A 16241-nucleotide genomic window follows, 5' to 3' on the forward strand; every position below is an offset into this window, starting at 1 on the left:
CAACGCCAAATCATCATGGATGCAACTCTTCTCACCACGCAGTAGGGAAAAAAAGAGCGTATTAAACGAGTTGAAACTTGGCACCTGCTCCTCAATATGAATTTATGTAGGTGTGGGAGTGAGAGCTTTTCCAAATTTGATGGCTTTATGATGCACCCCAAAATAATCTCAATGCAATCCCATTAGAATTTGTCTTATACGAAATAAACGTTTTATTGTATTTAAACATGGATTTAAAACACCTTATTTCAAATGTATGTAACATTTCCAGACATCCCCCCCCCCCTCCTCCCCCACTCAAATGGTATCTTCCAGAAGTAAGAAATCAGGAACAGAATAAATATTCAATCTTTTCCTCGCAATCTTCGGTGGAGTAAACTTGCTTGTGGAACTCGTCGAGCATCATTGTGGCTGTTTTGCTCCATACATTTTTGCAGCATGGATCAACTGAACGAAGCATCAGCAGCTGTTTTAAGGGGTAAGTTAGCTCGTTGATGTTAATGATTAAATGCAAATATGTCCTTAGCTAGGTTCTGTTTGAATTGATGTATCAATTACTCTTATTCTATTGCGAGTGAAGCAACCACGTAAACGGTTTCAGTTTATTAGTTAAGATGCTTGATATGAAATCCAGTACCATGCTAGCTAGTGCTAGGTCTTGTAGAATTGCTAACTATGTCATGTAACGTCCTTTTCTTCTTTTTAAGCGGCAAACATATGTGACGTAACATCTTTATCCCGCGAAGACTTGAGGGATCTTTTCCCGGGCCCTGAACATTTTATGAGAAGAAGGACAATCTGGCTCACTTTCCATTCTGAGGTTTGTTCCCCCACAACATGTGGCAGGCTAGGGCGTAGGCACACATACCACACAAATTCGATCTTGTTTCGTCGTCGGCGGAAGCCATGCCTAGGCTTTAAGTAAACTACAAAGTTTGCTAATCGCCTGTAGATGGAAATAAGGGGATAGTTATCTGGCGAGGTTTTTTTTTTTTAAGTATTTAGCAGACACTTTTATGGGAAGTGATGTACAATGTAACAATAATTTAATAATACATTATTAAAAGATAAATGCTTAAATATCGAAGTATACAGTATACTATGTAATCAAAATACTAAACAAAAGATAACAAACTCCCAATGTACATGTCATTGAAAATGCTTGAATATGAGCATTCAGACACTACGATTTTCTAATTTTCCTCGGAGAAACCCAGAACCCCCCTTGAGTCATCATTCATTGATAAAATAACACTCAAACAAGATTGACAATGTGTCTTGAATCATTTGCTTGCACATCAGCAAAAGCTAACTATTGTAACACCAACTGAATTAATGCCTTGTTGATAGAATCAATTGAGGAAAGAGTGGGAACCTTGCTTCTACAGAGGTAATTGACTTTGTTTTATTTCACAGGAATCTGGGCAAGAACCTTTATCAGCATCAGACCTGCCAACATGTACGCATTTTGCGTACCTGGCACGCATTTTTACATCAAAGTACGCTGGTACGAGTTTATGCTCTAAAAGTACGCATAACAAAAATTAAAAAAAAAAAAAATTTACGCATAACGCTCAATAATGCATTACCGGTTTTCAACGGGATCAACCTTCAAAGTCTGTCTGTGCCGAGTCACCAAAGCGTACATGGGAAGCTGCAGCGGGCAAGAAGTAGAAGAGGAGTTCGACCAATCACAGACCCCCTGCTGTTACTATCGTTACTATCCTCTGTTTGACCCTCGAAATCAGAGAGTACAAGGTTAGTCAGTTGAATCAACCAGTGTTTAGGTCTCAGTTAGCGATTTTTCACTCTGACTTACCAACTCTCCCTTCTCGCCCACATCTTGCCAATTCTTCCAGTGAGGACATTAAGCAAATAAATTAAAAAAAACTGAAAGGTAAACTGACCAGTAATGCAGAGATATGATTAAATTAATTTTAGCCCAACGATGTTAACCATGCGATGTTAACCATGCGGTCTTCATGTTCGCCGTCGATTTAAAATGGCTAATAGATATAAGTGTCTTGGCTGTGTTACAAATGGTTTAACGTTACGTTTTCTTGGTGTTTTAATATTACCAATTTCAGACGAACTATTGTAGTTGGCTACAATGGCAGAACCACCGAAAAAAATAACGGTTGCATGCACCTCAAAAATGTATTGAAAGTTACCGGGAGAGATGACCATGCCTCCGTTCGTCCAGACTTCCCCACCATGCTTTCTGCACAGTGTGCAATGTCGATATTGACATAAGTCACCAAGGAGCAAAAGGTAACGAACACAGTATGATGCATATTATCAGAGAATCATAGGCCTACCTGTCAAGTTTGAACATGTCCGATGTTCTCAAGTTCATGCTCGAAGTCCGCGATAGCCTTTTGCGGTGTCCATACATAGGCCTACGCACAGCTCTTGTCATGTACAATAGGCTATATGATTCTACTAATACTAGGCTAATGATAATAGCCTAATAAAACTATCCCACTGACTAGAATTAAATGATAAAGAAGCGAACACAGCGCCATCATTAGTCTTAGCAGTCATGTCATTGGGCTTGCATTCAAACGTCAGACGTGGGAAGAAAAAAATACCGTGATGAAACATGACACTTGACAGGTATGAGGCCGTGTTAAATATGTTAATTAAAAAGGGAAAATATATGACCATTGTTTGAGAAGGTCCTAAGTAGCCTAGTGAAATAACATCCCAGAGGAAATTTAACAGGCCTTCTGCATATTGCTCACTTCTGCAGAGAAATATTTGTATTAGGCTACAAATTTGTTGTCACATTTATCACTTATAACAGTAGCCTATCAGTCTTTTTATTTCATTAGGCCTACTAAAGTGGTTCAGAACTGCATTATTTATAAACTCAGAATGCTGTCTATTGGTTCAAACATGCAACAGCATAGTAACTAATAAAATTAAGGCCACACAATCTTGGACAGGACAACAGAAAAATCATGGGGGCTATACTACATTTACAACAGTTTTCTCTATGCCTCAGATAAATGAGGTCTTTATTATAAATAATGTATTCATATCTAGAAGAGCTAAAGACTAGCCAACATGAATTTAATATTCCTTTCCTCTGGGATGAAATGGTCATATTGGTCCAAGGTGTTATGAGGGAGAGTTTGGTTAAATCATATATTTTTATAGCAGGCAAGAATATGATAGTGATACATGTAATACTACATGTAATATATATCTTTTTTTTAGACTGCAGACGCCACGTTGAAGGGGCAAAACATAAAAAGCTGGAAAGCAGTATATCATCAGTCCCGAAAATAACCACAAAGTTTTTCGCAGAACAGGATACGCGCACAATACGCGCAGAAACATTTTTTTCGAATTTCATAGCAGAGCACAATTTGCCGCTATCCATTGCTGATCATGCAGGGCCATTATTTCGGAAAATGTTCCATGATAGCCAAATAGCCAAGCAGTACAGCTGTGCAAGAACGAAGACTGCAGCCATAGTCAATACGCTGGCGGTGAATGATGAACAGACCATCACCAACCTTATGACCCAATCCCCATACAGCATAGCAACTGATGGCAGCACGGACATGGATGATGTCAAACTCTATCCTTTGGTTGTCCGGGTCTTTGATCCAAGCGTGGGCAAGATTATTGTTGTGCTGCTGAAACTTGTTGAGTGCAGGAGCTCTACTGGGGAGGGCATTTATGATCTTGTTGACCACGAGCTAAGCAAAAGGGGAATATCATGGAGCAACTGTGTCAGCTTTGGGGCTGACAATGCATCAGTAATGCAGGGCTTAAAAAGGGGAGTTGCAGGCTTTATCAAAGCCAAAAATCCCCAGATCTACATGGTTGGATGTGCATGCCACCTGATGCATATTGCTGCTGAGAAGGCTGCCAGACAGCTACAAATTGACGTTGAGGACATGCTCATAACCATGTATTACTACTTGGACAAGAGCAGTAAGAGGAAAGCTATGCTTTGCAATGTCCAAATGATGTGTGATACTGAGGTCAGAAAAATTCTTAAATTGAGCTCAACAAGGTGGCTATCCCTTGGCCAATGTGTGAATCGCCTACTTCAGCAGTGGGAACCCCTGACCGTGTTTTTTTTCAGAGGAAGCAGCAGGGACGAAGAAGCAGCCAATGCCACTAAACTCCTCAGCTCGTTCTCTTACAACCCCAGCTGCCCCCACATCCTCGTCCACTCTTACAGCAAGCAGCAGCAAGTCAAAAGGTGGAAACAGGCCCTTACCAGTCAAATCAAGACAGCCAAAGGTAGCATTCGCCACTCCCACACAGCCAAATGCAGCATCTGCCACTCCCACACAAGCAAAGTTAGCATTCACCAAATCCATACAACCAAAGGCAGCCCCCTCCACTCCCATACAACAAAAAGCAGCTCACGCCACTCCCATACAACCAAAGGCAGCCCATGCCACTCCCATACAACCAAAGGCAGCCCATGCCACTCCCATACAACCAAAGGCAGCATCCAACCCTACAAAGTCAGCCCAAGCCAAACCAAAAGTTTTTGACCTTAATGAATTTGTTTTCAAGCAGACAGAGGTGGGTGAAAAGCAGAAGAAATTGTCTCACAAAAAGGCAGAGAAAGAAAAAAAAGAAGAAAATACAGAGTTGACAAAACCAAAGAAGGTTTACAAATTCTTGGCTGATCCACAGTCAAAGCTATATGCTCTGTTTTTAAAACGGGCCATTCCATTGTTTGAAACTGCAAACAAAAATCTTCAGAAGGAAGAACCTGGTATCCACACCTTGCTCCAGACATTAGAGCTGCAGCTTCATAAAATCTTGCTTGCCCTCTGCCAACCGGAATATGTCATGAAAATGATGGAAGAGATCAAGAAAGGATGTCAGCCCACTCTTTACAAAAAGAGAGAATACCAGCTGCCTGATGAAGAGTTGGCCATTGGCCATGAGACACATGCATTCATCAGAAGTCAGGATAACCTTCAGCTAGAAGGATTCTTCAATGATGTGAGGAAATATTTCTCAACAGCAGTTGAATACATGGTCTCCAAGTTTCCCTATGGGGATGAACTGCTGCACCATGCTGCAGTCGCTGACATAAGTAGGCGCCAAACTGTCACCTTTTCCTCTCTAAGGTATTTCATGGAGAGGTTCCCCTGCTTGGTGCCCATGGGAGTCACAGTGGATGATGTTGAAGAGGAGTTTCGACTGTTTCAATCCACAACCTTGGATGATGGTATCCTCACAAAGAGGGCTGATGAAGCTTGGAGAGAACTGGGTATGATGGCAACAGGAGGAAGAAAACTTTTTGAGAGCCTATCTTCTGTCATGCTTGGTGTCCTTGTAATTTTTCACAGTAATGCAGACTGTGAAAGAGTCTTCAGTTTGGTGACAAAGAACAAGACTAAGTACCGTGCCAGTCTTAGCACAGAGATGCTTAGCTCCCTTGTCACCAGGAAAGTAATGATGTCTTCCAAAGACACTGTGTGCTACATCGAGAACTTTAGTGACACATTGTTAAGAAAGGCCAAGTCTGCCACCTATGCAGCGAATTCTACTGCAAAGACTGCAAGTGCAAGTGAAATTCTTGGAGAAAACTGAGGAAGTCCTGTATGGAGGAGTTTGCTGCAATAATTTTTCCAGTTTATTTAATATTTTTATTTATCTATAATGATATAATATAACGTTCCCTCCAAGAGTTACCTCCATTCTGAGTGAGACCCATTTGTGTTCTGAAAATAAATCCGGTGTCTTTTAAAAATATATAATGTGTATTGTGTTATGTGCACACCTACACGATCTGACATAGAACTCGCGCCGCACCGCGCCACACCGCCATCCACCCCCCACCAGGGGTGGTACTCAAACCCATTTTCCAATGTTGGCAGGTCTGCAGCATCCACCTCAACCTCCTCAAATGAGTTGCCCTTGCCGCAGACGTCCACCCCTGTGAGAAGCCAGAGGATCAGGACCCCTAAAAAAACAGTGAAGCTTCATTCACCACAATATGTACTCTACACAGACTCTGAGTTGGAGTCTGTCCGACGAGAGTACTCAGAGCTGCAAAAAATAGGGAAAGAAAAAGAATGCGAAATGTCCAAAGATTTAAGGTGCAGATTAATTCGTAACACAATGACAAGCATGATCTCCATCTTGAGGGCAACAGGGGATGAAGATTCCCACAAGTATCCTTCAAAAGAAGAAATAACAGCTATGGCGAAAAGAATCGTTCAGTACTACCCCATGTTAAAGGATGAAGATTTCTCAAAGAAAAATTAATGGGTATGTGTTGAATAGAGTAGTGCAAGCATGCAAGTAATTAATGCCACATTTCTTGGAAGTTTCTTGTAGTAGATTTAAAATGTTTCATTCTTTATCGTCCCAGGTCACAGTTTATGCACAACTCTATAAAAGGCTGTGGAACGTCCGATCCCCCATTTAAGAGCAGGGGCCCAGCCAAGAAGCTTCGTTTGGGGACTTCAGTTCTGAGTGAGGAGGAGTTTGGCTCCAGCGACTCAACCGTCCTTTTGGACACCAGTGACACCACTGACGACAGTTTTCTGGATGTTGGCGGTAGCAAAGGTGAGTTTTGACTTATCTCCCAGACGTTTATACATAGCAGCTTATTCTGAAAAATGTGAAAAGAATTCTGTTCACACCAATGATGAAAAAGGTAAAAAAAAAAAAAAAGGTAGGTCCTATAATGCATTTACATTGTGTTGGTATTTTTGAAGAATGTTGATTTTCAATGTAAATCTATTCATACAAGTAGTGCATCCCAAAATGTTCAATGTTAACATTCAAATTCAGCATGGCCAGACGTTTCAAATAGATTTGGTTTCGTATCTAGGTGTGGGGAGTGGAGTAATGGCTATCGTAAGGCGTTCGAGCTCGCAATTGCAACATGTTGTGGTGTATTAAATTAGGCACAACTCAAGGCAGACTTGCTGTCCATTTAATGATACCCTGCAATGTATACCTTATAGTTATAGTACCTGTGAAAGAATCTGCTCTTTGAAGCAGTGAACAATAGGTAACTTGCACTGCTGGTTTTACAGTTTGCTTATTGTTGTGCTTGATTATGCCTTTTAGCTGTTCCTGCAAACCATTGCTTAATGGGGATTGCTGTATGACATTATCTGGCTTAACAATGTGTAAACTTGCCATTGTGTATTCATGTGTTTGTAAAAATAACAGCCATGATGGAGTAGCAGACAGTCCAGCATCCCAGGCAAGACATTATAAGAGTTTACAGGCTCTCTGGAGGAAGCCCAATGCCAACAAAGAGTCTGTCACTCAACTGCTTGACTTGGAATTTGAGGCTAGAAGGGCTTTCATCGACTCAGATGTAGTAAAGCAAGATGAGCGACATGTCAAAATAATGGAAGCCTATCCTTGTTTTAGAGAAATTGAACATGTAAGTCATTATTGTATAAACACAACATTACTTAAAAGGAGGTTTAAATGAAATGATAACAAAAACACTGATTTCAGATACACATGAGTAATTCCTAGTTTGTTCATTAAGATATCTGATTTTGCCTTTTCTTAGTTGATGGATGAGCTCCGGCGGATTCTGCAGAGAGATAACATGGATTTCATAAGCGAAGTTAAAGAGAGATGGGTAGAGTTCTGCAAACAAGTACAATTCTACGGGGTGTTCAAGAAGGTTTTGAAATCCCCAGTGGGGATGAGCAAAGGTAGGTTGCACTGCTTGTTATTGATTATTATTAATAATTCTTCGAGGTCATTACATGGTATTTAATTACTGCAGAACGTTGGGGAATCCCATTAAAGTCAACAGAGCGCTCTACTTGCATTGTGAAGAGCCGAATAACAAAATGTAATACTATAGAACAAAAAAAACAACAACAACAGATACTTCAAATATTGAAACCATGTTTTTTAATTGTTTTCACAGCTGAGCAAGCAATCGAACTCATGCACGCTTTGCCAGCGATGTTTCCTAGTGCATCACCACCTCCGAAGAAGATGCGAGATGCTAGTGAGGCGTTCATTCATGTTCTGAAGGTGAGGTGTTAAAAAATCCGGTGTTCACCAAAAAAATTACCTATATTGAAATTCAGGCCCACAGCTAGAAAGATGTTTGAATTAATTAAAATGTGCTTGTACTACCTCTGGATTTCCAGGGTACTCTATAACACTTCTGTTTCTCACTGTGTTTGCTTCAGGAAAAAGAAGATCCTGAATCTTTCTTAAAAAAACGGCATCTGTCCTGTCCTCTGCTGCTTGTGAGCGCTACCAACTGCATCCTGGCGGTGGGGGACAATCCAATTGCAGAATTCCATAACGATGATCTCCATGAGGGTATGCTGTACATAATTGCTCTCTACTATGCCCTTCACCTGACATATCCGAAGTGTGTCAGTACATTGCTGTCGATCATACAGAGTGAGGTGCTAGGTGATGCACTCCACCCACAAGACCAAACAAGCTCTTTTAAAAAGGGATTAAGCGAGATGAGGGCATTTGTAGGGAACTAATGCTCATTGATTGAATGCTGGCAAATTGTTTTATTATGTATGCTGTTGTTTTTACACATTCAAATCTTAAAGTGTTACTCCGGCGTTCTGCGACCTATAGCCAACATAGACTGAAATACGACAACATAGACTGAATAATGGCCCAGCCGCTAAAGCTAACCCAGTGGGGCATTTTCTGTTCAGTGGCAAGAATGCGGTCATGTCTCTTGGTGCACTCAGGCAAACTGATATGTTTTTATTTCATTTTTTACAAATACTGGTATGTAAACCACCTTTATGCTGCCATGTTTAATTATTGTGGTGATTGTCATGTGGCTGCAATAAATTTTGTCTGAGAGGTCAAAGTTGTCTTTCTTTTTTTTTATCTTGATTCAAGTAGATTGTGTTCCTGTATTTAGATTTGTTTTCTAATTTAAGATCTTATAATAAGTGAAATACAAATACTAATTAAGATAATTAAGATTAAAATTCTTAATTTGAGAAATGAATGCTTGGTAATATGCCGAAACACTCTTCACTGTTAGTAGAAAAAAACTTGAAATAAGTTTTCCTAGCCAACTCTCATCACAATATAAGTGAAATAATCTCAGAATAAAATAAAGGGGCTGACCAGAATCCCTGATTATAAGATGCATGATCTTATTATTAGCTGTATTCTGATTACTCTGACATAAAATGTGTTTCAAATTAAGTTTTCCCAACTCATTTTGAGATGTATTGTCTTCCACACGCTCATACAAAATATCTTATTTTAAGAAATCTTGACAAGTCAATTTTGACTAGTTCCATTGGCAGATTTTTTGACTTATTGCAAGCAAATATGCCTTATATTGATCTTTTAATTCTTATTTTTGGAGGCTGTTTTTTTGCAGTGTAGTCGAAGTAAAAATCTCTTTTACAAACATTGGATGATTGGTATTAAAACATACACATATACAGCTCCTGCCCAACTTACTTCTACAACAGTAGCATCCTCCTCTTTTTTAATAAGGCAAAACCCTCTATGACTATCTGGCATTTACAAACTCAATGAAATTACCCCAAGAGCAGAATCCTCATGCCCACCAAATGCCACTTCTTGCCCTCCCATGCACTGCAAAAAATGCCCCTCTAGATTTAAGACAAATGATTACATATTTAAGCATCATTTTGCTTAAAACAAGCACATTTGGCTGCCAGTGCATTAAGCACATTTGCCTTGTTAAGATTTCTTAAAATAGGACAGGCTGCACAATTACTCTAAAAGCACAGAATGTCCTGAAATAAGGCTAATTCCACTCATTTCAAACCATGTAGTTACTTCAAAATAAGCCTGATGTCACTCAAATCTAGTGAACTTCTGAAGCATTAGTGCTTAAGAAACAATTCAGGCTTCTACATAAGACCACAAAATCTTAAAATAAGAGTGAAATTTAGACTGACAACACTGATTTCAAGTCATCTAGTAACTTCCAAAGAAGTCTGTCATCACTCAAACCTGGAGTACTTCTTTTTTTTGTTTGTCTAGAATAGCTCTTTTATAGCTTACAAGGCTATCCTTCCATGCCAGGTGAAAATACCTCAAGTTTGATGGAGTGCCATTTTTCCCCCTAGTTTTCATAGTAATTTTGTTTAATTGCACAGTTCTGGTCAGTGTACCATAGGGTGAGTCTTTTCTGTTTTCTTATTCGTTCGTAACAGCCACCTTCAGTGCTAGGAGTAAGAGCTGTGTGTGCCATGTGTGGCTGGTAGTTTGGACATGAATTCTGTTGTAGTCCTGTCAGATAAACAACGGCTGTAGAAGTGGGTTAATCCCGATGTTGCACAGACTTCTAACTGCATGTTGAATGTGATTAGGTGATGATCTGAAAAGGCAGTATTTTGAGGTCGAAACATATGGTGGCCAATTTCTTAACCATATATTAGTACAAGGTCAATGTTGTGGTTGTGGTTTATAGTGTGCTTAGATGTTCTGGGTTAAAATAGCGTTTGTATGTGATTAGGATTGAGCAATGATTCTACTGGGGCATCAGAGTGTAGGGTAGTAGTTCTGCCTCCTAGGGTTAATAGTGTGAGATTGTCTGTGTAGATTAATTAATGTGTGTCTGTCTATACAGTATGTGCATCTTTGCAGGGGTCAATTCAAAGAATTATTCTCACACATTTGTACTGAGGTAAGTGTCATGAGCTAGTGAATAACCATGTTCAATCTCACAGAAAACTACAAAACACATTTCTCATTTCCTAAATCAGCACAGTGCCACAATACAGAAACAAATGCACTGTAATTTAATTCATAAATATTTGCCTCTGAATGTCAAACACAAACGTATGCAACACAATAGTTCTGGAGGTCAGTTTTGCCTTAAACTAGTCTGTCTGTAAGGGAAATTCCTTTTTACACCTTGACTGAAAGAATAACATGCTCATGTAGTAAAGGAATTGTATGGTGAGTGTTCCAGGCATCGTGTCTGTTCTTAGAAGCCCTCAGGTGTTCAATGAATGGATCCTTGTCTAGACTGGCATTGATAACACAACTAGAGTAACAGCTTTCAACCTGGCAAAATGGTCTAGTTTGGCCAGAAAGACTGTAAATTATGTAACTTCTAAAATGCGGGCTAGAATCTCCATTGGGAGTGTCTAATTCTGATTGGTTGAATGAGGCCCTGACATACAGGAAAAGCAGGAAGAACCAGGTCCTTGTGAAAGCTTTTGCCGCTTACTCATTGGATACTTTCCATTTTCACCTATATTCAACCTATGTTCAAAAATAATAATAGGCAATGATAACACAACTAGAGTAGAGTATAAAATGTTAAGCCTTTCTGTTATCATCTAAAGGGTAAAGAAACATGCCAAGATGGCGGCAGCATGGCAAGAGAGCTGATAGCAATCAGAGCTCTGGTTTCCCTTAAACCACGTGATACCTATCAGGGAGGAGCATCACAGTAGCAAACTTAAAATCTGTGTTTCAGCAGACATTGAGCCATTACTTCGCTTGTGTCCTAGGTATGAACCAACTGAACACAGTTATTTTGGCTTTCTCCTCACAGCACTGAGACAGATGTAAGGAAAATTAACTTATTTTATCTTTTTATCTTATCTTATCTTTTAGTCTAGGCCGTCCATGTGTGTGTTTTCTGTGGTTCCTGAATAGTGTGAATTGTTACCTATAGTAAATGTTCTCAGAAAATGTAAGTGTGTTCACAAAGACTGAATTATATATTTTAGAGGCATTATACAATCAGGGGCGAAAATCCCATTTCATTGTTAGGTGGGGGGGGACGATAAACAGTAACATCTCAGAGAGTAATTTCTGGGGTGTCATGAAAAAATTGCTGTCTGGCCCTATCTCTCTCTCCCTTACGCTCCTTTGCAACTTGCCTTGCTGTGTTGAGCCCTCAGCATGTTCAAATGTTTTAAATAATGGTATTAAAGTAATAATAGTAGTTATAGCATTGTTCCATATTAGTCCATATCCTACCTGTATACAGGTTTTTGTATGTTCAACCAGCATTACCAACAATGGTATTATGTGGGAAGTGGCAATGATACACCTTATATGACCACATCTAATTAAATTTCTTTGCTCCCTGTTCTAATTTCCACTACAGTCCATCAAAGTAGCTTTACTACTTGAAGCTCAAAATAAGTTCTAAAACTAGAGGAAATAACTTCAAGAATAATCCAACAACATCAAACTATTAGTGTCAAAAAATAAAAAATACAACAAGATATGGCAACTTTACCACAAAAAATGCTTGACTGGCTCTGGCTCTCTGTGCCCAGCTGTGTTTTCTGACTTGGCTTTGCCTAATGAAACCGTTATGAAACATTTTCATAAGCATTTCACAAGCTCAAACTTGTTAAAAACATCACTTTTCATGTTACAAGCGTGTGCTTGTTGAACAAGTGGTGTGATAAATGACTTACTGACTTTTAATTGTACAGGTTTTACTGGTGTGGTTGGTTTCCTCACAATCTGACTGTGTACTGTTAGGCTGATTGACTGTAGATTGACTAAAACATAGAGCTGCTGGTAGCCCCTCCTGTTGGAAACATCATGTGGACCAAACCACATTGAGGAATAGGAGGGATCATGATTGTTCAACACTTAAAGTAACACTATGCAAATATTTCACACTTTTTGAGGTATGGTTTTATAGACAACTAGTTTTGATACAATCCTCAAATTCATTTTGATAGCATTTGGGCATGTGAAGGTCAGATAAACACATGTGTCTTCCCCACTAGCCATCCAAGATATGCCCTATGTAGTTCTGTGTAACGGGCTGGAACACCCTGCAAAAATGGAAGAAAAGCTTTCACACGCATGACATTGCCAGCTATACTGCCAAAAGACACCACTTAGCGTCAGCTGGGCTGTTGGTGCCTTAGGTAGTTAGCTTACTAGTTTTGGAACAGAACTCTGTATTGCTGCTTTAAAAACACATTGTTTTACGTTCATAATTAGCACCGCTTGTGTTGTGCTTTTATTTAATATTACTATATTATAAAAAATTATGTATTTGTGTTTACAATGATTTTTGGGGGGGACAACTTTATGGAATGGGTGGACACTTCCCCTGTGTCCCCCCAAGGATTTTCGCCCATATATACAATATTACGATGGTTACACACAAGAAATTATACAATTTTATTAGCATTTTATTTTAAGAAATTCTTTTAAATTCCTTTTCTTCCTTTTAACGCAACTCAATACACGTGTTCTGATCTTGAGATTAGAAATGAACACCAGGATAACGTTTTAATATGTCTCTCTGTATACCAGCCTCTTGTGAGTTTGGGGAAATGATTAAATCATCATTAATAGAGAGGATGGGCTATGTAACTGAATGATGTATAAATCAGAAGTATTTTGTCAATAATCAAAGTATTAACAAGTTTCTAAAGAAGCTCTCAGAGGGTGAGTTGTTTTTACAGGAATTACATAATTAAAATACAATGCTTTACTTGCCTTCAGATACATGTATGCACAAACAAGATCGCTATTTCAGCAGTGTGTTTATTCCCCTCCTGAGATCAACCAAAGGTATGTTAAGTCACTTCATTTTCTCCAGTCTGTCAATGTGTTTATGTTTTGTAGTCATTGGATACTTTCCATTTTCACCTTATGTATATTCCACCTATGTTCAAAAATAATTATAGGCATTTCTATTTTCAATGCATAACTTTTGGTTAAATTATTTTTATTATTTAGATTATTTGGATTTATAGACTTTTGTGATGCATCAAAATACCAAATAGCATCAAGCATTTCCTAAATTTCCCTCGGGATTAATAAAGTATCCATCTATCTATCTATCTATCTATATCATGGTTCTATTAAATGTCCAATGCAATGCAGGTGTTAAAAAAAGCTTCAGTTTAAAAATCTCCAGGTTACGATTTTAATGTGTTTGCAGACTGTGGGTTCAAGGAAACCTCTTTCAGAAATTGACAAGGGTGACCTGGTTTTGCACAGGACTGGATTTTTTCACCCTTTGGTATCCCACTGTCACGTTTGTGTTGAACTCCGCTCGGGCCATGCCCCCTTCAGCACCCTCACTCTCACTCACACAAGACTCACACCTATGCGTTAGAATGCATTGATCCGTCAAGGTTGACGATGGGATGACGTCATCCTTTGCCGAAGTGAATTGTGGCTCCGTTGGGTTCCGTTGCGTTGCGTTTCATGCGTTGCTTGCGGAATGAGTTGAACCATTTTCAACTTTACCAGAGGCAACCATGCATCAGCCAAATTGCCTTTCATGCATAACTGACAGCACAGGCGCTAGCCAATCAGATCGCGTTTATGCTCACGTCTAAAGAGTAGGAAGCTCAAAAAAAAAAGATGGCTGACCAAACTACATAGATTTTTTTTTTTTTTAACAAACTGACTGCTGTCAGTTTTTTATTGCACAAACGACTCACTGCAACACACACGTGTTATATATGGAGGCGACACAGGACACACAAACAGCCCTGAGGTTGCCGTGAATTCGTCTTCTGCATTTTTCCCATCCCGGGACGTCCTTCCTCCACCTCCTTCCTGAGCACTGAAGGTCTGGGGAGGACCTGCCCCCTAGAGCCAACAGCGCCCCATGCGGGGATCGAAGCCATGACCTTCTTGCTGTGAGGCAGCAGTGCAAGCACCTGAGCCACCGTGCCCATAGATGGTCATATTTGTATCTAAAAGTTGTTTGTTTGACTTTTTTTGGCTTAGATTTTTTTTAAGTTACAGAGAAATAGACACTGTACAATGTAAAAACCCTGTTATTTTAACTGAAAAATACGTCTGATAGGATTTGCGAGGTGTGTGAGCCACCTATCTTATGTTAGCATGCTACTACTTACAAGGTAAACAGCTTGCTAGTGGCGTGATTGGTTTGTCAACACAACCCCATGCGCCAGACTCCTCCTCCGCCATCAGTTTTATCAACGCATTCCAACGCATACATGTGAGTCTTGTGTTACAGAGCATTCAGACCGATCTGTCAGAATGGTTGGTTCATCTCAGTTCGAGTCTAGTCCTAGTTGTTCTGTGCTTTCCCATTTGGTTTGCTAGTCCTCCCTGTTTGTGTTAATTCCCCTATTGCTCTGGCTGTATTTGTTAATAAACTGCTCAACCCAAAACCTTCCTCTGAGTGCATACGTTCTGTGACACCCACACCCACCCCCTATGCATGTCACTGGCAATGCGCCCTGTCACAATATTATCTCATCACTGGAATTTCTCGCCAAAGAAATCTTGTTCCCCAGGATGATTGTCATACCAAAACCTGGGAGGCAGAGCAGTATTGTCTCAAGAGACTGCTTAAGTTTAAAAATGACTGAGCAACCTCTAAGAAGACACTGTTAATATAAGGCCATTGCCTTGATGCATTCCAATGCCAAATGCATTTATATGAATTCATGTAAATGTAATATTGCTATGAAAGGCTCTATGTGATCTAGTTACCTCTGCCAAGGAGGTTATGTTTTTGGAGTGGTTTGATTGTTTGTCTGTCTGTCTGTCAGCGGGATTACAGAGAAACTACCGGCCTGATTCTCATGACATGACATTAGCATGGGCCAAGGAAGAACCCATTTAATCTTAGAGCGGATCTGATTCACACGGCGGATCCACGGATAGTGTTTCACTTTCATTTACTCTCCAAGTGCCCTTCTAGTTCAATTTTGAGATCGGGTGAAATAGTTCATCGTCACATATGATGACGTAGAAGATAAATGAACGCTGTGATTCACCATGCAGATAAAATGGGCAATTGGCTTTTAGGGTTTTTCTCACTTCTTTGATAGTATGGATGATATGCTTGTTTCTGGAGCAGAGTTTTCAAATTTAGGACACCCCAGAAATTAAGCTTGGAAGTCCTTGTTTATAGATCTGGACCTCAGTGTTACTATTACAGTATAACTATACAGACTGTCCAGACTTCAACATCCCCAACCACGACAGCATAGTTTTCATAGCTTGAACACACTTCACCAATTACAGGAGTTAACCTCTCTGTGCATTGTGCCATCAATGCATCGGCCTAACACCTGTATGGAAAACTGAGACAATCTCAGTATTTTATTTGTAAACATTTATTCATGCATAATGGATCAAATAGTCAGTGCTACTCTGGTTTTTCTTTTTTGAATTTCTAGTCTGGACTTTGTACAGGTCGGATTGACCAGTTGCATTGGTGCACTGGAATAGGATTAGGAGACCATGGAGTCTGCAGGCAGCCGGGAAAACAGCATCCCTGGGTAACTTAATTTAATGGAATAGTTTTA

The 16241-nt window shown here is 39.7% G+C and overlaps 1 protein-coding gene across 3 annotated transcripts; it reads left to right on the top strand.

Moving 5' to 3' along the window:
* Window positions 1–5509: 5509 nt before the first annotated feature.
* On the top strand, window positions 5510–8928 carry LOC116221586. 3 transcript variants are annotated; one of them, XM_042708361.1, is made up of 5 exons: window positions 5510–6258; window positions 6362–7393; window positions 7529–7676; window positions 7898–8007; window positions 8169–8928. In XM_042708361.1, exons 2-5 carry the CDS (start codon window positions 7058–7060, stop codon window positions 8478–8480), a joined length of 906 nt encoding a protein of 301 aa, XP_042564295.1. In that variant the 5' UTR covers window positions 5510–6258; window positions 6362–7057; the 3' UTR covers window positions 8481–8928. The 3 variants fall into 3 exon arrangements, with proteins under 3 accessions (XP_042564295.1, XP_031428659.2, XP_042564296.1); XM_031572799.2 differs by having other exon boundaries at window positions 5510–7393; XM_042708362.1 differs by lacking the exons at window positions 5510–6258; window positions 6362–7393 and having other exon boundaries at window positions 7436–7676.
* The last annotated feature ends 7313 nt before the right edge of the window (window positions 8929–16241 follow it).

The sequence above is a fragment of the Clupea harengus genome, chromosome 8 (assembly GCF_900700415.2).
Source record: "Clupea harengus chromosome 8, Ch_v2.0.2, whole genome shotgun sequence".
NCBI lineage: Eukaryota > Metazoa > Chordata > Actinopteri > Clupeiformes > Clupeidae > Clupea > Clupea harengus.

Excerpts from the sequence above, each read along its gene's own strand:
- LOC116221586 (XM_031572799.2), top strand. The coding sequence starts at position 7,058 with ATGCCTTTTAGCTGTTCCTGCAAACCATTGCTTAATGGGGATTGCTGT. Across the intron at positions 7,677-7,897 it reads CCCAGTGGGGATGAGCAAAG|CTGAGCAAGCAATCGAACTC; the intron begins GTAGGTTGCACT and ends TTGTTTTCACAG. Across the intron at positions 8,008-8,168 it reads CGTTCATTCATGTTCTGAAG|GAAAAAGAAGATCCTGAATC; the intron begins GTGAGGTGTTAA and ends TGTTTGCTTCAG.